The sequence below is a fragment of the Arachis ipaensis genome, chromosome B10 (genome assembly GCF_059453495.1).
Source record: "Arachis ipaensis isolate K30076 ecotype BB chromosome B10, ASM5945349v1, whole genome shotgun sequence".
Classification (NCBI taxonomy): domain Eukaryota; kingdom Viridiplantae; phylum Streptophyta; class Magnoliopsida; order Fabales; family Fabaceae; genus Arachis; species Arachis ipaensis.
Window position 1 is genome coordinate 140,805,322 of NC_142435.1, and position 25,041 is coordinate 140,830,362.

The 25,041-nt window shown below is 30.7% G+C and overlaps 1 protein-coding gene across 4 annotated transcripts; it reads right to left on the bottom strand.

Annotated features, from left to right (window-relative positions):
* Positions 1-5,027: 5,027 nt before the first annotated feature.
* On the bottom strand, positions 5,028-21,194 carry LOC107646196 (uncharacterized). 4 transcript variants are annotated; one of them, XR_015880968.1, is made up of 7 exons: positions 20,799-21,066; positions 20,641-20,730; positions 19,867-20,016; positions 18,743-18,940; positions 6,411-6,639; positions 5,837-5,952; positions 5,028-5,325 (listed from the first exon to the last, which is right to left on the bottom strand). XR_015880968.1 is itself a non-coding variant. In XM_088484330.1 (6 exons), exons 1-5 carry the CDS (start codon positions 21,033-21,035, stop codon positions 6,412-6,414), a joined length of 879 nt encoding a protein of 292 aa, XP_088340456.1. In that variant the 5' UTR covers positions 21,036-21,139; the 3' UTR covers positions 5,501-5,952; position 6,411. The 4 variants fall into 4 exon arrangements, 3 of the variants coding, with proteins under 3 accessions (XP_088340456.1, XP_088340451.1, XP_088340459.1); XM_088484330.1 differs by lacking the exon at positions 5,028-5,325 and having other exon boundaries at positions 5,501-5,952; positions 20,823-21,139; XM_088484325.1 differs by lacking the exon at positions 5,028-5,325 and having other exon boundaries at positions 5,501-5,952.
* Positions 21,195-25,041: the final 3,847 nt, after the last annotated feature.

Here is a 25,041-nt window from a genome sequence, read left to right on the forward strand (position 1 = left end):
AAGTAATCGCCGAATGCCCCTCCGGCGCCCCCGCTAGGACCCTCGCCAGTATTCTCTCCCGCACCTGAGCCATACCAGTCCCCACCATGTGAGCCGCTACCTCTAGTGCCGTGCTTCTATCCACCAACTCCACCGGGCATGCCACCCGCATCTCCCCTGCCATCCCCTCCTCCGTGATCACCACCGTCGTCGTCATCCTGTCCACCTCTCCCTCTACCTGCAGGCCTACATTGTCCACCCCTACCACGTCGTGCATGTACACGTCCCCTCCCCTCGCCCGCCTCCATAGCCTGATCGAGCCACTGCCACTCACAGCCATTCCGACGTGTACCAACACGAGCTCTCTGCTCTACTCTACGTCTATCTGGAACATCATCCACCCTATCCATGTCTGGAACTCGTCCTGGGCCTCGCTGAAGTGCCTCGGCAGGTATAGGAACTGCCCTGGGATCACCAAGTAGTAGCTCAGGTGACAAGAATCTCCAACCATGCTGGCCCACCAATCAAGAAAGTCATGTGACGGGCCTGGATTCGGAACAACGTCAAACCGAAGGACATGATCTACGCGGCTGTCCCAATGGAGGTGCCAGAACTGCAAGGTATACGGGAACCAACGGTCACCGCCTCTGCCATCCTTCGCCATCAAGAAATCAATGTTCAGTGCTGACCGTGGGAGAGGCTGAACTCCACCAAACTGAGGTAGCACTTGATCTACCTGGTGCCACTCTATGACAGCAAGATAAATCAGCGATGTCACGCTCCTCCACAACGCCATATGACGAGGCTCAAGTATCTCCGGGTGAACAACCTAGACTACTTCTGGAGTGCTATACGGCATCTAAGAAAACTGTGCAAAGTAATATACGTAGCAGCTATTAGTTAACAGTACATTGTTAAGAAGCTGACATTATATGTTAACTACTTAGATTTAGAAAAATACTCACATCACCAGCCTGAAGGAGATCTATCCTGAGCCTCCAATGAGCAGCCCGAGGTCCCCTCTCACTCGCGGTCGGGTTGTAACCGGACCACCTGAAAGCACATGCAACGGTATTAATAGAAAATTACCACGAAATTTAAAACAAAAACATAGAACATTAATATAACATCACCTCGACGCCAATGGCCAGCGGACGATATCATATCCAGCTGGTCTGAAGCCAGGAAATCGCCAGAAGATCTATGACTGAAGCAGCTGCAACGGACCGGCTAACTTGACAACGTTTCTGTTTGCCACGCGGCACATGCACCTGTATAACCATGACAAAGCAGCTGATCCCCAACTGTACCCCCCATGTCCTCAAGCCTGGCTACATACGGGAGCCATCTGATGTGTAGGCGAGTCCCAGACTTGTCCTCAAATAGCTGGGTACCCAAAAGCATCATGATATAGGCTCTAGCATACCGCTGGATAGTGGCATCGTCAGCCCCGTCAGGTATCTCACCAAAGGTCTCCTGCATCTAGCTGCATCTCACTGTAAACTTATTGATGCAGCCCGCAGGAGGCAATACACCTAGAAGCTCTTGGAAGCAAACCCAAGCTGGGCGACCGCCTTGGATGTACCGCTCGAACTCTGTCAAGCATCCACTAACGTACTGTCCATCTATCGGCAACCCTAACTGGTACGCTACGTCTTGCAGTGTAATCGTGCACTCCCTGAATGGCATATGAAACGTGTGCGTCTTCGGACGCCACCTCTCCACAAATGCACTGATCAACGGCTCATCCAATCTAAACCAGGTCTCGTTTAGCCTCGCAAGATGGTATAAACCAGCCATCTGCAAGTACGGAACGATCCTGTCATCCAATCGCATACCCTGCTGTCACCTCATGCTACCGATACATTGATGAGGCTACATAAACAACATAACAATTTCTCCGTCAGCACTATATGAAAAATATCTACATAACAATAAAGTAATCCTAATAATCACATGAACGGAGTCAAATCACGCAACTGGGACGCACACAAAATCATTTCATTAATTCATGATATTGGGCATAATAAAGTTAATTCTTATACTTATAAAAAACAAATTTAACCAGCCAGCCCAACTCACGCTTTCGATATTCAATCACTAATCTTAATAATATCTAAATGACGGCCCACATCTACTTCAAAGTCTACTTTAATACTATTCTCTTTAAAAAAATGCGGTCAACTTCTTCATAGTCTACATCACTCAGATTGGTCCTTCTTATTCTACCACTATTTTAAATTTTAACTTTCTCGGCTACACCTCTTTACATTATTAAGCCACTAATTTACCCATTCTATCTAGTTTAAGGCTATTTGTTAAAAAATAAATTAACCCAGTTGTTTCATAATCTTCACTACTAACATTTTTCTTACCTATTCGTACCAACTACTATTTCTATAATACTGCTTTTGAAAAAATAAACGTGAATGATTAAACAATAATTTAAAAAAAAACTAGGACATACTAACCTCTTCATTGACGACACCAGCAATGTGGGAAACTCCGTCTAGGCGATAAAGTCGGTCCGGATTATCTCCCATCACATTAATTTTTTTGAAGTGTTGAGCATTTTTTTTTGGAAGGGATTTGGTGGGGAAGGGTGGTGGGGCATATGGTTCGAAAGTGACCTTTTCGAACTATATTTATAGTGAAGCTGGTAGTAAATCTATAGGCTGTGTTTCGAATTAGAGTGGGTGCAAAACATGCATAAATCGAATCAGTGGGCATAGATTTACTAGGTGCCCCACTAACGCATAAATCGAATTGGTCCCACTAGATTTACTAAAATAGGTGCTATATAAATTGAAACGGTTGCTATAGATTTACATTCAACATTGTGCATCTCCACATAAATCGAAACAGCCCTCTTAGATTTACCTTGGTCATGCTTAATTCAACCAAGGGTGTTTCGATTTATGAAGGAACGTAAATCTGCCAAAGCTATTTCGATTTATATAGAATTGCTCTCCTGGATGATTCACGTGTGGATTTCTGCTTTAGATGAATTGCGTTACTTCTTTTCATCTTTGGTTTAATAAAGTCAATTACTCTATTTTTAATTGTCAAATATGTTCTAAGTCATGTCAATCCACTTTCAAGGTTTTATTTATTAAAATCTAAATAAATATAGTGGCTAAGTAAACAACAGTTAAAAAAAGAAGTAAACAACAATTAAATAGTAAATGGTCTCAAAAGAAATTAAACGAATATATAATCGTCCTTGATCGCTGAACCACGTCCTTATTTTAAAATTATCTATTTATGATATTTTACTTCTATAATTAAAGTTATTTTCGTCATTTCAACTGTCATTACATGACAAATAATAACTTGACTAATTTTTCGTATCATGAATATTATATTCCACTTTTCTCAATTGACATACGTGACCATTTTCCAATAATTTTTCGAGATGCCCAAAATTATAACTGATCAGTCAGCATTCTTGGGACTTGGGAGTACTCCGTAACCGATCAGCATACTTGTTATATTAAGGATATTGCATGTAAGGCCGGCAATTATAGAGCAAAGATTCAATTTTCTTGAAGATGATTTTCGACAGAGGGGGACAATTTGGCCCTTGATTTTGTTTGCTATGAAACAATGCGAACTTTATGTTGAATTCAATTTACTTATTTAATCTAAATGAGTGACAAATCTATCAGATTGTACTAAAATTTAATTCACTACAATTTTATTCTCCCACCTTTTATATAAATCGTAATTTCTCGCCAAATTTTAAAATATAATGTAAAACATGAGATTACCATGACTTATTGTTTGTCGATTTTTAGTAAATCGATGGTAGTTCGATATCTAGTAGTTTGAAAGCGAAATCTACTCCTCTTTGTAAGTACCAATTTTCTAAAAGTGCATCAAAATGTCTTCGATTAGATGTGATTTGGGAATAAAGATAAATTAAAATATGTAATTCAAAATAAAAGATGAAAAGTTAAAGTTTTCGAAAAGAAATATTGATTGAAATTGAAGAGATTGTGTTGAAATCAAAACAAAGTAATAAAATTCCTTCAACTGAGTCAAATGACTTTAACGTGAAAAATAAAGGTACTGAAATGTAAATTGGACATAGAAATTAAAGATTGCTTAAAAGATAAATTTGCTTGAAAAATAGAGTTTACAAAAAATGTAAATGGAAGATTAAAAACATGGAAGGAACCTTACAGAAATTAAACTCGAATGCAGACTCAGAAATTCTTTGGGGAAGTGAGTGTGCTTGAGTGTATTTCTAAAAAACGAAGTTCCAACCTCTATTCCCTAAGACTTCTTGGTATTTATAATCTACTTTTGATAACTGACAATTAATTACAATTAATTACAAAATTACAACTTTGAATGTGCTCCCCTTAGTAACCATTCCCGCTTAAATGTTTCCCAGGATTTTCTCGTGTGATAGAAGCCACTAACTTCTCCACTTCCATAATTACTCGAATCACTTTATTCGAATAACTTATCTCAATTATCTGACTTGAGTACCTTTTGTTCGATTTGACTTGCTCGACTTATCGAAAGCCTTGAAATCGAATCGTGTCGAGAACTTCCATCTAATACTTGCGCATGTGTCTTTTCAAAAATTGCTTATGTTTTCGACTGTTTTACCGATTTGAACAATTCACCTCTATCAAAAATATTTTCCCGATCAACAATTATGTGCTAAAAAAATTAAATAGATCGTTGTATAGTTAGAAGTATCATAGACTTTAGGATTCTAATCCTATAACACGCGAAAGCACCACTATTTAAGTGCAACCCAAAATCATGGACATGTAAGAAGTTAACATGAGCGATACATGCATAAGTCGTGGGAATATTTTGGGTTTTAAACGAAAAAAAATCTATTGAACTATAGTTTAAATCAAGGTTGCGAGAACCGGACCGGTCAATAAACCGGTGAGGTCACTGGTTCAATGGTTCACTGGTTCGACCGGGGTTCAACCGGTTTAATTAAATATTAAATAAAATTATTAAAAAACTTAAAAATAATTTTAAATATATAAATTCAATAATTTCTAACTTAACAAAATTTAAAATTTCACATAATAAATTATTCATTACTTAATATTAGAGGTTCACAAACAACTTCAAACATCAAAGTTTAGGTCCATGTGGATGATCAAAGTTTGACACTTTGACTTGTGACTGATGAGCCATTATGAATGCTTTCATTATCTTTATGGGGTGGCATGGATTTTTTAGAGGGTAGACAAGATGGGATGGCTTTTCTTTACTTGAAAAGAAAAATGACATGTGAATTATGAAAGAAATGGACCACATCTTCAAACCATTTTGGAGGGGACTTCTCTGCTTACTTGATCTCGTGGAAGGCTGCATGCAAATGCCATTTGCTTCAATATATAACACATGCTTTACATTTCTCCAATAAAGTTTATTTCGAATGAGTTCTACAAAAGCTTACCCCAGCCACTACCCTAGTAAGTTGTAGTTTATCTAAACACACACAAAGCTGATCTTAGAGATGTAAAATATATGTTGAAATTTTCAAATGTAATGATTATTATTGAGTATTTTCTATTTACAATTCTTAACTAATACCTTGGAAAAATCTTTACTAAAATACTTTCACAAGTAATAAGGTACTGTGTTTTGATTCTTAAACTGAACAAACTTGTAGCTTTGAAAAGCTTTATTTTTCAATGTAATGAAAAGAGTTCAAGTAATCATGTGAACCCTATGCCTTTGCCTATGGGACTATTCTATAGTTGTCTAACAACATATTTTGGTAAATGATCAGCATGTTCATGGAAGATATAGTTTAGCAATCAGAATCAACACAAGAGAAGAGTAGGACATCCATTCAAAGTATATATACACATACTTTTTCATTCAAAAATTCTTGGAGCCTTCGCTGGACGATTTGTATATCCTGTAAGCAGCAATGCACATTGTGAAGTTACCAATAACGGTCAGCGCCGCTTGAAGAGCCACCAATACCTGCAACTCATTACAGAACCCCTCATTCATTTTGTATGTTCAACCTATTTCAATAAATTCGAGAGCACAAGTGCACAACTCATTAATCCTAAAATTATCAATAATTATAATATAATTGTGAATCATACAGAATTAGCATTTATATGATATTTATAGCATCAAATAACCCAATTCACTGATGAACAAATAACCTCAGCAAATAAATCAAAAACATTCAAAGAAAATCAAACTCATGAAGCAGCAAACAAAAATCAGAAGCAGCAAACAAAAATCATGAAGCAATCAAAACCCAATTCACTGATGAACAAATAACCTCAGCAAATAAATCAAAAAAATCAAAGAAAATCAAATTCATGAAGCAGCAAACAAAAATCAGAAGCAGCAAACAAAAATCATGAAGCAATCAAAAACAAATTCACTAATGAAGGCAAAATCGCAAACAAAATCAAACACAGAACCTCAGAAGGCGACGCTCGGCGAGGACGACAGAGGAGGCGGGCTCGGCGAGAAGCAGGACGCGGTGGTGGTTGCGGTGGTCAACATCGTCGCTGCTGTGGATGGCTGGCTGCGGGATGCGGTGGCGATGGCGATGGCGGTGGGCTTCACTGATGGCTGTGGGTGGCTGGGTGCTGGTGATTTCGAGCTTGGGTGATTTCGAGCTTGGCTGGGTGCTGGTGATTTCGAGCTCTGGAGAGTGGAAAGTGGAAACTGATTGCTATTAGGGCTTCCTTCCATTTACGCGTTTTCTCTTTTTTTCTTTTTTTTTTTTAAGCCAAAACGACGTCGTTTAGCATATTAGTTTTCAAACTAAAAATCGCTAAAAAACCGAACGGTTCTTCCGGTTCATCGGTTAACCGCCGGTTCGACCGATTTTTCAACCGGTTTTTTGCTAGTCGGTTTTTTACGTTATTCGGACCGACTAGGTGACCGGTTCCCGATTTTTCCGGTTGAACCGGCCGGTCCGGTCCGGTTTTCAGAACCATGGTTTAAATAGTATACTCTTTTTCTTCTCACCTACAAATTTTATGTTTGTATTTTATCTGTTGTTACTTTTTTTTTTGTTACGATCTTTGAGTAAAATCTAAATTTTTAGTACGATTTGAATCGATTTAAAACTAAAAAATTGATATAATATATTAAGATTTATATCGAATTAGATTGGTATATATTCTATCTAAATTTTATATTTTGACTAAAAAAATTTAAATTTAAAACATTTAGAAATCATTTATTTTTTTAAATTTACACATTCATATTTTTCATTTGGATTTAGTTAATTCGTGTTTTTAATGCATAAGTTAAGGTTATTATTAGTAAAAAAATTTAAAGTTATTATTTTAATAAATACACAATATTTGTATTAGAGATATTTAAATCTAAATCAATTTAAATTAAACCGTTTATTCAATCCAATTTAAATCGAAAACTTATTAAAATCGTATTAATTTAGATTTGACGGATTCAAATTTTCGCAAACGACCACATAGATTAGATCGGATCTTTAGATCTACTTCTCTAAAGCGATCCTTCTCTCAATCAATTCAATCTAATTTAAATCACATAATGTGCTATAGTAGTTGATCCGCACCTTATAACTTGGTCTTTATTGTACATTATGAGTTATAATTCGGCGTTAACTATATTCATTATTTGCTTGTACCCGACACCTTCATTACCGACTTAATGACCATCATTTCCATCTTAATGACCAGTCATAACATGAATATCATTCATCAACTCTATGCCTATAAAAGGCACTAATTTCTATATCTCAACAGACAATGCATGATAAGTTATATTTCATGTCTTACATTCTATATTCATAGAATTATTATAAACAAAACACATGATAAATTCTATTTCATGTCTTACATTCTATATTCATATAATTATTATAAGGACATATACGTGATAAGTTCTATTTCACGTCTAATATTCTATATTTATAGAATTATTCTTATACCTCTTAAATACTTACTAACTTTGAGCGTCGGAATGTCTTTTGCAGGTACCCACACCCTTGTTCTCTCATTGCCAACGTATACCTCATCTTGACGGAGAGCTTACAAGTATTCACCGGCGGACGAGTTATATACCAGACAATGTCAGCAAGAACAATTGGCGCAGTCTGTGGGGACGAGTAAAATAATTCCTACTCCCCTCAAATTCATAAAACTTGATTTACATTCAAATTTTGAACTAATCTCAACAATCTTGTTTAAGATTTTATTTAATACCTCTTATTAAATTTTAATCTATCGTAACTTTTTATAAAGTATGTACTTTATACATTCGAATTGCTTTACTTTTACGTATCATAATATTTCACATATCATAATCGACAATGACCTAATTCGAGAACAAACTCGGCTTTCAATCAATCCGAGAACAAACTCGGTTTTCAATCAATCCGAACACAAACTTGCTTATCAATTTTTCTTACTTTTTCAAAGTTCTCTATTTACACAAGTAAAATTATATATTTTATTCACACATATTTTTGTATTTATATTTTGTATAACTAATGTTTACTAATTTATTAGTTATATGCAAACCTCAATATCTGTTCTATACAATAATGACATATAACAACCATGTCAATTGAATTTTTATTTCATCATGTATTATATTCTTATTACTTGATGATTTTATTTATACAATTAAATGACAGTAATGATGAGTTCAAATCTTAAAATTGGATTCTATAAAAAATCAATTGTATATAACTATTATACTATTCACTTTATGCTATTAAATTTTATGTTACTATTGATTTAATACAAAAAGTTAAGTAAAAATACGTGCAAACATTTAAAATTCACTATTATTGTATGAGGAATATCTCTCGTCATACTGTAACTGCTAAAAATATTATATTAAATGTATTATTCAATGACTGGTATTTTATTGCTTTATTATCAAATTAAAGCATGTCCTAGATAACGAAATTCAAATATTCACATTTGATATGTATGACATTCATATATGTCGTCTTCTTCTCTACAATTATCAACTTTCAAGGTATATTTTTCTACTTTGATTTTTACAATATATATTATTCAATATATGTTGCGACTTTGTACATATTCATTTTCTCAATTTATCTTATTCATGTCATATGACCTTCACTATAAATTGTAAATATTCAATAACTAATTACTTTGAGCGAGAAATTCTTCAATAAGTTGTTGTGGGCCGGAAAAATTCCAAAGACAATAAGCCATTATATCCTTGGATCATACAATCAATTCCGTCAATGGATATCTATTTTTGAACTTTTCAGTTCACATACAATCAAATGCTAAAATTGTTATTAAGCGGAAAAGTATTCCCCACACAACTATCTTGATTGAATGACTCTTATCACTCAATTATTTTTTGAATAAGTGCCGACATAATAACCCGACTAAGCTTGGGGCTCACCATATCATTATTCACTTATCTTTTAACAGAGTTATAACTCATTTTATTTTATAAGTTTAGCCTGGATCATATGATTGGCAGACAAAGCTTGGGGCTGTGATCCGTCACCTTATAACTCGGTCTTTATTGTGCATTATGAGTTATAACTCTATGCCTATAAACGGCACCAATTTCTATATCTCAACAGACAATGCATGATAAGTTATATTTCATGTCTTACATTCTATATTCATAGAATTATTATAAACAAAACACATGATAAATTCTATTTCATGTCTTACATTCTATATTCATATAATTATTATAAGGACACACACGTGATAAGTTCGATTTCACGTCTAACATTCTATATTCATAGAATTATTCTTATACCTCTTATACACTTACTGACTTGAGCGTCAGAGTGTCTTTTGCAGGTATCCATTCCCTTGTTCTCTCATTGCCGACGTATACCTCATCTTGACAGAAAGCTTACAAGTATTCACCGGCGGACGAGTTATATACCGGCCAATCTCAGCAAGAACAGTAGTATTATTATTTTATTATTATATTTAAAATTTTACTTATAATATATTCAATTTATTATAATTTTTTTTGCTATTCATGTATTATTATTATTATTATTATTATTATTATTATTATTATTATTATTATTATTATTATTATTATTATTATTATTATTATTATTATTATTATTATTATTATTATTTAATAGACATTTTATGAATTCAAAATGAGATTTATTTAATTATTTTAACTAATTTATAATTTTATTTCTATTGTTATGTTATTGTTGGTTTTTTAAGATATTGTTAAAACTTGTTATAATATTATTGATTATTTAAAATTTGATATTGGGACTTATTATGTATATTTAAATTTTTTAATTTACAAAATCACAAATTCAAATTGCTTGAAATTGGATCAGATTAGATTAGATTCTTTAAAAAAAATCATCCAATCCAAACCGTACTGTAAGCAAAATTAATGCTCGAATCAAATGAATTTTTCACTCAAAATCGATTCAAATCGCATCGCAAACACACCTAATTTGTATTAGAAACTAAAATTTTTATATTTTTTATAATTATTTTTATATTAGTAATATTAACTTGCCCCTTAGCAGAAACGGACCTACTGGTAATGGAGCACTTGCCCCACTCCCATTTTATTTTTTTAAACAAAAAAAAAATATACATATATAATATGCTCCTATTTTAAATTTTAAATGATCCTGCTACAAATAAACTAAGCCCAATTATTAAAGCTACAAACTCATTTTATCTTTATATTATATTGACTATTAGTTAACCTAATTAAATTTAGTCTTCTTCCATTCTCAAATTTCAGTCGTCACTCATTTATTCTTTTAAACTCTCATTTTAGTTTCATATTTTCAACATTCTTTTTCTATTCCTTATCTAGTGGTCAACTTCTTTTCATCAGAAGGTAAATTTTAAATTTTCTATTTTGTTTTATATAGCTCTCTATGATTCTATGTACCTTTCAATTTCATTGTTTCTCTTTTTCATATTTTCAATTACAAATTTTAATTCAAACAATAGTTTAGATATTAATCTATTTTTTTATTCTCTTCATGAATTTGTATATTTTATTTTATTCTTAATTTAGTGATCTTTATTATTTATTTGTTTATCTTTCGTTCTATTCTATTATATGTAATTATGTTACATATAAATTTTTAAAGTGAATTGATTAATTTACTAATTTAGAATATATATTTTTTTATTTTTAGAAATAGTAATGAAAAATATTTCAAAAAAAAATTACCCCTAGAATCTGAAGTCACTCTATTAGATTTGAAGCGAAGAAATTTAGCGACTAATATAATTTTTGATTTTTTTTGTATTCAAATAATTAATGTGCATTTTTATGTTTTTAAATTTAAATTAATATATCTTTTGATAATAATGTGTATTATTTTTGTCCCTCTGTTAGACAAAATATAATTTTTATAAGAAAATTATAAAAAAGAAATAATTAGTTATTTGGTAATGTTCCTATATATAATATTTATATCTATTTTAAATTAAATTAGATCATTTGATAGTTGGTTATTTATTTAAATTTTGAAATTAACATCAAACAAGAAGTGCGGGAACAGTTACAAGAAATTCAAATTTTCTGCAAGTGGTGTACAAATGGTAACTGTTAGCTGATATTAGGCTAGTCTATAAATAGAGCTTTAGGAAAACATTGTAATCAGTTCAGTTCTTCTTGAAAAACACTTAGAAACCCAAAAAACGCTCTCAGCCCCTTGGCATCACAGAGTAAAATTGGGAATCTTAAGTAATTCCTCTAAACTCAAACTCTTGTACTTTGCTTTTTTCTCAGTTTTTATTAATAAAATTCCTCTACTTTTACGTCTTTTTCTCTTTTACGTTCATGTTTCTTCCTTCATCTTCCTTTTAATTTCCTATTTGTTTTAATTTCTGCATTTTACTTTGCCTCCGGCACCTTGCATGTTTTCTTTTCATCTTTAATTTTACTTTCGAAACTACAATTGAGACTTTGAGACATCCACAAAAGGAGTCGTTTTCGCTCCTTAAATTAAGATTGTGAAACAAAATTCGAAAATTGTTGATTTATTTGTTGTTAACAATGGAACAAAAATTTGAGTAAAACAAATTGGCACGCCCGGTGGGACATTGTCAATAGATTGTAGTTTGTCAAAAGAAAAATCAAGAGTTTTTGAATTTGCATGTGGTTGCGCAGTGGTAAGTTCGTGCGTCCAGAGCCAAGGAAATCAGCGTCAGTTGACATGTCAAATACTTCTGCAGCATCTTCTTCTACTTCTAGTGATGAGATTAGAGGAAATAAATCCGAAAATTCTCCTGTGGTTTCAAACGCAGAGCCTACCTTGATGTCAGTGAGGCATGATGGCGTTGGCCATGCCCATACAGGGTTAAATGCAACTTACATAAATACCGTGGGGTGGCCGCCATATGGCTTGCCACCGGGGTATGTCCCCTCCATGGTGACACAAGGATTGCCTATGCCTCTCTACTCAACTTTTCAAAATTCTATTTATCAAAATCCATATGGCATGTCAAATGTACCTGTTTCTGGGGCGTCAGGTTCACACGTATCACAACAAAATTTTTCACATTCTATTAATACAGGAAATAACAGTGCATCTAATTCTACTACATCCACTGTCACTAGGGTAGAAAATTTTAGACCTGTATTTCCTGACATGTCAAGAGCAATGCCTGTTAATCAACCTAGTCAAATTGTGGGATCTTTAGCAAATATTAGGCAACAGATGGATGAAAGTCACCATGATCTAGTAAACATGTTAACTCATCAAATGGTGACAGTTTTAAATCCTCTTTTAGAAAACACAAACACTAGAATTGAACAATTAAATAGGCAAGTTAATAGGATTGCTACTGTGGTAAATTTAGAAGAAAATGATAACCAGGGTTTAAGATTTGATAATGTCAATCAAAATGGTGGAACAATTCCTAATTATGATGTCCATATGCCTAGACATGGTCAAAATGCTGATGATATGTTAGAAAGCCTTAGGCAAAACAACTTAGGGGGGCATTATAATCTAGCAAGAAATGTTGAACAAGTTTTAAACCGTTTGGGATTTAATGTTGGTTGCTTAAATAGGCCATATTTTGTGTCTGCTTTTCCTGAATGTGTCCAACAAGCAGAGCTCCCAAGGGGTTGGAAAATTTCAAAATTCCTTACAAAATTTTCTGGAGAAGAAAATGAGTCTACAGTAGAGCATATTGCTCGATATACTGTTGAAATTGGGGAAGCAGCTTCTAATGAATATCTCAAGATGAGATACTTTCCTTCTTCTTTAACAAAAAATGCATTTACATGGTTCTCCAACTTGAGACCGAATTCTATTCATTCTTGGGTGCAGTGAGAAAGAAATTTTCATGATCAGTTTTTCCGAGGTGAATTGAAAGTTAGTCTTACGGATTTATTCTCTGTCAAACGTGCAGAAGGAGAATCCATTGATACTTATTTGGCGCGATTTAGAAACATGAGAAATAAGTGTTTTACTCCGATTCCGGAAACTGAAGTTGTCAAAATGGCTACTAATGGCTTAGAATTTGGAGTTAGGGAGAAACTTGTCAATCAACATACTTTAGATCTTTCCCAGTTAGCTGAAAGAGTAAGACAAATAGAACAAATTAAAAAAGAAAAAGAAAATTTCAAAAAAGGTTCTAAAAAGGTTGCATATGTGAATTGTTTTTCCGATAGTAGTGATTCAGATGAGAAAGAGGTTTATATTGCTGAATTACGTGGGAGTCCTCCTTATGTATGCAAATCTTTGAAGCCTGTTAAAGGAAAAGAAAAGGTTTCTTCATATTCCAAAACTGAAAATAAGATCACTTATTCTTTTGATATTTCTAAGGCAGATCAAATGTTTGAAGTTTTATTAAAAGATAAGCAGCTTATTTTATCAGAAGGAAAAAAGATGCCTTCAGCTGATGAAATAAAGAATAAAAAATTTTGTAAGTTTCATCAGGTGTTCTCACATACCACTAATAATTGCGTCCGTTTCAGAAATTTGATACAAAAAGCAATTGAGGAGGGAAGGTTGAAGTTTGAAGATAAAACTACTATGAAGGTGGATACTGAACCATTTACTGCTGACTCAAATTATGTTGAGCCATTCAACTTGTCAGTCAACATGGTAGAAGTTGATACCACAATGGTTAGTGCTAAAGATGAAAATAAAGACCTGAGGATCTTTGAGCAAGACAAGAAGTCAATTTATCCTCATCCCTGGTGAGGATTTGTTAGATTTTTTGTTGAGAATTAAAGAATCTGATAGCACCATCGCCATGTGCCCAAAGTGCAATGCTGTTTTTGACAAGGAAGCTGCAAAAGAGTGTGAAAAGTACAAAGTTGAAGAGAAAGAAAAGGCTGAGTTGAGAAAGAAGATTGCTGAAAAAGAAAATGAAACTAATGAGCTAAAGCGGAAGATAGCCGAGGAAAAACAAAAGTTGGACGGCCAAACTCCTTTGAACAAGTGCGTCAACAACACTGGAGTACAACCCGTCAACCAGAAGATGAAGACTGTGGTCATGATTTCTGATGGATTTTCTCAAAAGACAAGAGTTCCTCCCACCAAAATTTCAAACAATAAATGGATCCAGAATGTGAAAAATGTGCAAAATCAACCTACTGCTTTTGCAAGAGGAAAAAACAAATGGGTGAAGCCTAGACCTTTTAAGCCCAGGTACTATGAGTCTCAGTTATGGAATATGAATCATGCACAAGACGGAGGTAGTATATATATTCCAAAAAATGTGCTTGTTCCCTCAAAGCCAATTTATTCTTGTTATAATTCTAACATTCAGCAGGTTCCTAATTATTCTCCTTGACCCAAATTGTCAAAATATTCCAAAATATTCTCCTTTTACAACTTTTGAGTAGAAAAAGAATATACCTGAGTATGTTCCTTTAGATCCATACAAGGGACATGGAGTAGATTTTCCTCCTTTGCCAACCATGGCCAAGTCTGTAGAAACAGGCAATTCTTCTAATCACCCTAAATGCAATAAAAATATCAAGAAGAATCTTGCTGGAAAGAGGGTAATGGTTGAAAACAAGGGAGAAAAGGATGAAGATTTAATTACTGATAATTTTGACACTGGTTTTGATGACAGCTTAGAAGCAATATTTGGTGTTAAGCAACCTATAGCTGTGGTGTCAATACTGCCTGAGGAGTATAGTCAAGTCCAGGAAGTAGAGTCATTAGAAGATGATTGTTATGATGTCTTCCCTGGAAGCGAATGCTTATTGCTAGATGACAATATGTGTGGTGGAGGATTATTTGAGAAGCCTACTGAAAATGATAAGGAACACTTGCGTCCACTGCATATCAAGGCTCGTGTTGATGGAAGGATAGTTAATAAGATTTTAGTTGACGGAGGAGCTGCTGTCAATCTCATGCCTGAAAGAATGATGGGAAGGCTTGGAAAGACTGAAAAAGAGCTGATTAAAAGTAGCATTGGGGTAACAGATTTTAATGGAAGGACTTCTTCTGTTAGAGGTGTGGTTCTACTGTCAATTGAGGTTGGTTCTGTCAATAAGTCAACTCTATTTGTTGTTGTTCTTTCTAAAGCTGGTTTTAACTTGCTTTTGGGACGTGACTGGATTATAGAATGGGTGCTATTCCATCCACTCTATATCAAAAGTTGATTTTCTGGAACGAAGATGGAGGAGTGGAAGAAGTTCCTGCTGATAATAGTACATGTTACTATGATGAGATGCATGTGGAGTTCAGGATGTATAATCCTAAAGTCAAGCCACTGACAGTTGACACCAAGGTATTTAATCTTGAAAGTATTGAGATGTGTAAAATAGATATGAATGGTTTTATTTAAAAAAATGCATCAAGTTTAAAATCTTGGACAAAAATAATCTCTCATTGACATTTGGGTATGTACTTCATAAATACAAAAGCCTAATTGACTTAGAAATTTTGTTGAGTCTCTTAGCGCTTGGAGTCAAAACTATTAGAATGTTAGTGTGGAGATTTTATAGGATTAGAAATTTTATCAAATTTAATTGACACCTGAAGTTTAACTTATGAAAGAAACGACTTTATGAAGTTAAGATTTTGTTACTTCTGAAGTTGGGAAAATTGTGTCAATTAAAACAATGAAAGTGTGTGTCAAAAAACTCTTAATTGAAATATTAAAAGTCAAAACAAAGGTCAATTGATACACATTTAATGTGCCGAAATTAGAACAGATATCATTTGACACACTTAAAAATTTCATACAAAAGAATATACCCCATTGACAGTTCAACTATTAATGTAAAAAATTTTATAGACTTAGAAATTCTGTTAAGTCTATTACTAATAGGCATTTAATCTGTCAAGCAGATGTGTCTAAAATGTCAATTGACTCTCAATATAAAAAATAAGAAAAATATCAATAAACAACTAAATTTTCTCACTTTCAATCATTGCATATCTTCAAGTAAAAAATTTTGGGGGGCATTATGTTAGAAAAAATATAATTTTTATAAGAAAATTATAAAAAAGAAATAATTAGTTATTTGGTAATGTTCCTATATATAATATTTATATCTATTTTAAATTAAATTAGATCATTTGATAGTTGGTTATTTATTTAAATTTTGAAATTAACATCAAGCAAGAAGTGCGAGAACAGTTACAAGAAATTCAAATTTTCTGCAAGTGGTGTACAAATGGTAACTGTTAGCTAATATTAGGCTAGTCTATAAATAGAGCTTTAGGAAAACATTGTAATCAGTTCAGTTCTTTTTAGAAAACACTTAGAAACCCAAAAAACGGTCTCAGCTCCTTGGCATCACAGAGTAAAATTGGGAATCTTAAGTAATTCCTCTGAACTCAAACACTTGTACTTTGCTTTTTTCTCAGTTTTTATTAATAAAATTCATCTACTTTTACGTCTTTTTCTCTTTTACGTTCATGTTTCTTCCTTCATCTTCCTTTTAATTTCCTGTTTGTTTTAATTTCTGCATTTTACTTTGCCTCTGGCACCTTGCATGTTTTCTTTTCATCTTTAATTTTATTTTCGAAACTACAATTGAGACTTTGAGACATCCACAAAATGAGTCGTTTCCGCTCCTTAAATTAAGATTGTGAAACAAAACTCGAAAATTGTTGATTTATTTGTTGTTAACAATGAAACAAAAATTTAAGTAAAACACCCTCCAACATAAATTTTTTGGATTTGTCACTGCCCTTTAGTACACATATTAGTTAAACAATTTCATTTTAACAATCTCGTATGGATTTATTCCATTGTTTTCACATTTTTTTTAATTTTTTTACTAACATTAAATTGTCTATTTAAAAATAAAAAAGACACTTATATAAATAATAGAATATAGAATATCAATAGAGTAAACTATCAAAATGATACTCGAAAATTTGTATCACTCATGAAACGAACCTTAAAAAATGTTAATAACAAATAAACTTACGAAAGATTTAAAAACGCAAAAAAAGAAATAAATATTAAATATATATTCTAAAAAATAATTTTAAAGATTAAATTTTGATACAAATTTTTGCAATCATAATTATAAAATATGATCTTTTTATTTTTAAATTTAGTAATTTTTGGTGAAGTAATTTTTTTTAAAAAAATTATTATGAATTATCATAATTTTTTAAAAATAAAAAATCTAAAAATAAAATTTTGCTATGAATTTTTTGTGCATCTTTTAAATATTTATTTAAATGTCACAAAAATTTAAATTTAATCAATAAATCATTTGTTAAATATAAAATTTTTTATTATTTATAAAAAATATATATATATATATATATATATATATATATATAATTTTTTTGTGATATTTTAAATCATTCAAAATCTATTTTATTGATAATATTTTTTAAAGAACCATTTGATCGAATCTTTTGAATAGGGAATTGATCAAATATCTATTTATATGATAGTATCAACTTCTCGTCCTCGTGAAATTAATGACAATATTAATGGGGATACGAGCAATTAATTAAACTGCATTATTGTACTTCTTTGTGATGCTTCTCTTGAATGAATTATAATCTGCTAATAATCTGACAGCAAATCCCTTATTGATATCCTCCACGTAATTTCTGATTATCTGTTTATATAGTAGTCAGCACATAAATAAATTCGCAAATAAAAATATTTAAGCATACAAAAAATTAGTTATAATATTATTTTATATATTTTTAATATAAATTTTATATTTTTATAATAATGTGTGTATTTAGAAGGAGATGACATAGAGTCAATAAAATTCTTACAAAAAGTTTACACTATATATACAATCATGTATATGTATTTTTTTAATTACTCTGCCAGTTTTTTTTATAATTTTACTAGATTTCTATTAAGTCACTATAGTATAAAAATTTATAATTAGGATTTTACACTAAATAAATATTTTTTAGTTAAATTCTTAATAGTAGTTATCTTCTAAAAAAACTCAATAAATTTGAAAATATTCACCTCTAAAATATTTTATAATTTATCTAATATCAAATACAAAAATAAATATTTTAAAAATATTTCAAAAATACAAAGACTTAGTTAAAAGTTTTATATAATATAACACTTAATTACAAATTTTTTAATTGTAAAGACCGTAAGATTAATTAAATTTTCAAGCACGACTAGTAAAATCTTAACAAGATGAATTCTGGCACATATATATCCCACAGGAGAATTCAGTTTTTCAAAAATTGAGTATCTGACTTATAAGTTATAATATAAGTTTTTCTTTTTCTTTTTCTTTTTAATAAGATAATTCATGTGAGACTGAGAGTACAAAAATTTAAAGAATGAAGAATGTGAAGATTTGGAGAGATTCTAACCGATTGTAAAATGTTGTGCAAAACATGTTGAGGAACCCAAGCAAGTAGTGGAGGGAAAACAAGTGCTAAATTAATGTGTAGCTGTTTCTTCACAAAGCTATGAGTTCCTTGGTTTTCAAGGTACAGTGTTCCTTTTCCATTTAGATTCAAATCACATGGCATGTAATCACTATGAAGACCTTCAAGTTCCCACCTTTTCTACAAACAAAAAGGAACCACATCAATTTAATACGAGGTTTAATTAATCTGTTAGTCTTCATAATTTTACCAAATTTTTAATTAAATTCTTATATATTTTTTTAATTTTAATTTTTAACATTTTATACTGTTTTTAATTTTATAATTAGGTAATTTTTATGTCAAAAAAGTTAAAATTAACAAAATATTTCTCCTAAAATATAAGTAGTTAAAAATTTAATTAGATTTTATTAATTATAAATATATTTAATTTATGAAAAATATTCAATTAATTTTGATATTTTTTTTATATTAGGAAAGATCTAATTATAAAATTAAAAGCATAGACAGAGATCCAATTGAAAAAAAATATATATAATGACTTAATTATAAATTTGATAAACTATAAGGATCAACAGAATAATTAAACCATAATAATACGATTTCATCATTGATGATTAATAAATTTTAGCTAAATTAGTTTTTAACCCCAAAGAATGACAAACTTATTCCTGATTTTCCAAAATATATTAGACGAATTACTCTCTACTAAAATAAAAGCAAAATTATTCTCCATTATGTTTAAAAAAAATAGTATTTTTTTAAATAAGTAATATAGTATATATAGATTAAATTGTTTGAAATTATAAAAAGAAATAAGACACCAATTTGTTTGTTATTTTATTGGAGATCAATTTGTTTAATATTTCAAAAGATCAAAATCAATTAGTATTTTTGTTGACAACTAATTAATTTATTTTAATCAAAATTCTTGGAGACTAATTTAGAGTATGTATTAGTACTATTAATTTTGAGGAAAAACTGATTTATGTTTTAATTTTTAAGATTTGGTAGGAAAAAATGAAAAAGCTAAAATTATTTAATTAGGTATGAAATGGAATGAGTAAGGGTGAGTTTTGGCTCGAAGTTTTCATGGGTATACTTACAATATTAACCTCAAGAAGTTTTGTGACATGGCGAGGAATCTCATGCGGATAATCTTCACCATTAGATATGCACCTCGCAGAAATGTCTATTACTGGGTGGCATGTTAAGAACAACACTTGTATGGGAGACAAGTTAACTCTCCACAATTCCTATCAGACAAAAAGTTAACCAAACATTTCGGGATGAATGATATTAATCATGGTGGTGAATACTATCGTCATGCATCCAGTTGTTTTTATATAAAAGTTATAGTTAAAAATTGTTAGATAATAATTAAGTCAAATTTATTAAATTTTTTAATATTGATAATTACATACAAGTTTATATCATTTATATTCTTAACTTAACCCTAATTACAAAATAAGATGAAGTGGATGTTTAAAAAAAACAAGAGACTATTAAATTGACCGAGAATATATTTGGTACTATTTTTAATAAAAAATATAAAAAAAATAATTTTAAAATTTAGAATTTACAATCTAAAAGGTAAGATTAAGGACTTATATTATAATTTAAAATATAAAATTTAAAATAAATAAAATAATTTTAAAAAAATTAACTAATATTAACTGAAAAAAATTAATTATCTAGCATTACTCTTTTAATAAACTACTTGGTATACTTTTTCTTAGTATAAAATATAAATTTCTTATGTTTTATTGAAGAAAAACAATAGAAAAAAGTTTAAAAAAAGAAGAAGAAAATATTGACTAATTATTAACCGAGAAAGGTGATTCTAAATATATTTTTTTTAAACTAAATAATTAAAGTACCTCATTAAGCTGGCGGCTTGTTGATTTTTCTGGAAATATAGATTTGATTACTCGACCCTTATCCTCCATATACTGATCAAACAATGAAGCCTAGAACAAATAAACACAATTAGTTAATTAACACTAACCATACATGACATATATATAATATAATATACCCCAGGTAACTCAAGAAGAGGAACTTGAGAATTGCTTCTATGGGAAAAGGAGGAACTTCTCTTATTCTTGCAACCCAAGTTCCCTGAGCTAGAAGATGATGATGATGATGATGATGATGATGATGATGATGATGCAACACAACAATGGTGATGATGAAGAAACTTGTGCTTCTTCGGTGAGAAATTATTGATGCACGAAGAAAACCAAGGTTGGAAGAGAAAGGGTATGCTTGCCATAATAATTAAAAAGATAATAATAATAATTCAAATGTATCATACATGTATATAGTATAGGTCGTATATTTCCGTTTCTAATTAATTAATTAACGTTCATAAATAGACATCGTGGTCGTGTTTCATGTGGGTTGTTTATATGCAAACGGAACCATTATCCATACCATAAAATTTTGTTTTATTGAAACTCATATGAGTAATAGTGCAACGGCGGTAAGGCATATTAATTAAAGAAATTATTATTAGAAGATTTTTTTCCTTTAACTAATTTTTTGTTTATTGTTTTAAAGTTTCTCTATCTAAGACAATTAGAATCAAGCATTTTACATTTGGTTAAAGGATAACAATTTTTTCAATTATGCTACCAAATTAACTAGTAATATAAAATATATAATATATATTAAAAATAAATTTAAATAATATATATTTATATATAAATATATAATAATTAATTTGATAACTGATTTTTAGTGTATATATAATATTTTTTAAAATTTGTTTTTAGACTTCTATTTAAGTAGGAGATAGTATTATTTTAATGGAAAGATCATATATTTATTGGATATGAATAAAGTTGCTTTGAGTGAGACACAGACTATTTGGATTAAAAAAAAAATAGAAAAATGAGATTTTCCAACAAAACTGAATTGCAACCAAATTTTGAAATCCAGAGAGAGAGAGAGAGTAATAAAAATATAATTATAATTATTAACGAATCACAATTTAATAATTAAAAAATTATTGAACGGTATTTTAAAAAAATAATTTAATTATTAAATTTTAAAAAAAATATTTTAGTAAAAATATAATATAATTAAAAATATAATTTATTAAAAAATATTTTGATAAATAAAATTTAATAAAAAAATAAATTTTTTGTTAAAAAATATTTTTGTAAAAAATAATTTATTTTATCTTAAAAAATTGGATAAAATTAACTTTAATTAACATAAAAAATTAAAATAAATTATTTTTTTTAAAATTATAAGAAAAAATATATATTTTACAAATAGAAAAGAGAAGAGGATTATTTTAGTATATTTTAAAAGAAAAAAGTGAAATTTTCTTTAATTTAAATATAAATACAAAGTGAGGTATTAGAAAATCAAATAGAGACGAATTTTTTGTCTTGATATTTTATTTTTACTGTCCCATTTTTGGGAAGATAGAAAATATATATAAAAAAGAATTATCAAGAGGCAGAAATTTTCCTATTTATTTATGTGATTCAATTAGGGAATTAATTTTTTTTAAGACGACATACAAGATAAATAAAAGAAAATGAGAAAACTAAAGTTGACTGAATGTAGATCCCAAAAAAAAAAAAATTCCAGAGTGTGCTATAGTTTTTGAGTGCAAGATCAACCTAATTCAAAAGGGAGAAATTCATTATATGAAAAAAAAAAAAAAGGAAAACTTATCTGTTCCATGAAAAGAAATGGTTTAAGAATTTTTATTTAAATTTATTCTCATTCGCTTGACTTGCATTTTCTTTTTAGACTTTTCTTAGTATATGTTACTAAAATTTTATAGCAATTTTAATGTAGTTATTTTAACATAAATCATCATTTTTACCAAATTTTTTATCTTTATTTTAAAAATATCTCTAACTAAAAAAAACAAAAACGCAAAATATTGAATAAGGGGACAGAGAATCACGCACGCTTTAGGGGGTGGGGGAGTTGGTTCAGAAGAGGGGGAAAGGGAAAGGAAAGGGGAAGGGCCACCGTCGTTGATCCTCGCCGTCGCTGCTGCTCCTCTCCCCTTCGCGCTTACCCTAGAGCAATCGTGACCTTCTCCCCTCCTTCTCTCCTTCCCTATCTCGGACCTCCTCGAACCAGAGCTCATCGCCGGCGAGCCTCCCCTGCTTCACCACCGCACAGCAACGTGGAGCCCCTGCCTCCCTCAATCTTTGTCGCAGAAGGAACCAGAGCTACCATTGCCCGTTTCTCTCTCTCAATCCCTGTCGCAGAAGGAACCAGAGCCACCGCTGTTGTTCCCTCCGTCCAATCCCTTCCCGTCATGCCCAGACCGCCGGCGCTCCACCACTACCTCCCTGTCCCCTCTTTTCTATTTTCTATTTTCTATTTTCATAATCCAGGTTACTATTTTGCTTTTAATTTCTATTTTTGATTAGTGTTAGTTCCTTGATTTGATTTTGGATTAGTTTAGCTGGATTTTGATTTTCTGTTAGTTGATTTTAGGTGGTTATGATAGAATTAGTTTAGGTTATTGAATTGCTGAAAGTTGCTGCTGATTTGTTGTTGTTGTTGTTGAATTAGCTTAGATTTGATAGAATTAGATTATGTTATTGAATTTCTGTTAATGGTTAACTGTATACATGATCCATTGTTATTGTTCTTCTTCTTTGTCTGGTTGTTGTTTCATTGTTGTTGCTTCTGCTGTTCTTCCGCTTCAGGTTCTGCTTTTGTTTTTGGTTGATTTTGGGGAAGAAGGGAAAGGGTATTTTCGTCCAAATGACGATTTTAAAACAAATTGAAATTTTCGAGACTATTTTATAGTGAAAAAAGGCCAGGACAAAATAAATTTTCAGCCTTTACGTTAGGAACCAAAATCATACTTAACCCTATTATTTTTGATATTTTTAAAAAATAAATTGATTTAGAATTAAAATTTGTATTAGAATTAATAGATAAAATAAAACTGATTTTATCTTAAAAAGACGATATTATTTTGGTAAAAAAGTAACTAAATTTTATTATTTGTATAACTATTTTATTTGATAAAATAATTAAAAATAATATAAATTTTAATTAAATTAAAACTAAACATTAAAATAACAAATTTTATTTTTAATTTTACATTAATATTTATAACTCCTGATCTTATAATTAATATATCATTCTATGGAATCAAAAATAAAATTAAACTTAAAATTAATATTGGAAACGTTTTATGCAGTGAAAAATAAAAATATTATTCGTATATTAAAATAAATTATTAATATATTTGTATATAAATATATATAATTTAATTTATTTTTAATATATTTTTATATTTTAACATATATTTTATATTAATAACTAATTTTAATAGTTGATTTTAGTAGACATGTATTATAGTCGAGTGAAAAATTACTTAATAAATATCATTCATTCATCGAATTCGGAAACATAAGTAGCTTAAAGGGCTAAAATTCCTTTCATTTGGACGACAAGAGAATAATCAAACACTTCTCTCAGATAATATACATAACAAGCTCTTAATACATGAAGTCATTCATATTATTAACACTATACAATATTAATATAAATTTAATATTTTCAACACTACTGCTCTAGCTATGGACCCCACCTCATCTAAATCCCAATATTTGAAAACCTAAATCATACTGTGCATTCAATAAATGATATAGGAGAAATAGATATATGCGGGTGAAGGGTCCAAAATTAAACAAATTAAAGCCGGAAATGAAGTACATTATTATATTATTGCATGATTGAAGGAAGCTTAGAAGCCATGAACCATGGATATAACTCACTGAAGTTATTGGCTATGCTATAATTAATTAATATAGAGGACCCTTCCCACTGGATTTTTTTTAATGTGAAAAGTGGGTTAGCTTTTGACAAAGGGTCAAAAGGTGGTTGTGGCCATTGGCCAATGTAAAAGTGAACTTCACAAATGTCATGTTTTCTTCCTAATTGGCAATGTTCACCGATTAACATGACATTTGAAAGACATTTTGTATTTGATATTTCTTTAGATAGTAAGATGTGACTTGCTTAACTTTGTATGTTTAAATTATTGAGATAAGCCTCAATGTAGTTCCTGAAGTTGCACTCGAACTTCAAAGTAATCCCTGAACTTAAAAGTTTCTCAGAGTCATCCCCGAACTTGCACTCCAGGACTCAAAGTTGTCTTTCCGGCAATTTCTATACAGCTGGCGCAACCGGAAAGCTTAGCTGGCAGCGTCGTTGACACGTGGGACTCACAGAAACGACGTCGTTTTGGCTGTGGCGCCAAAATGACATGAAACGACGTCGTT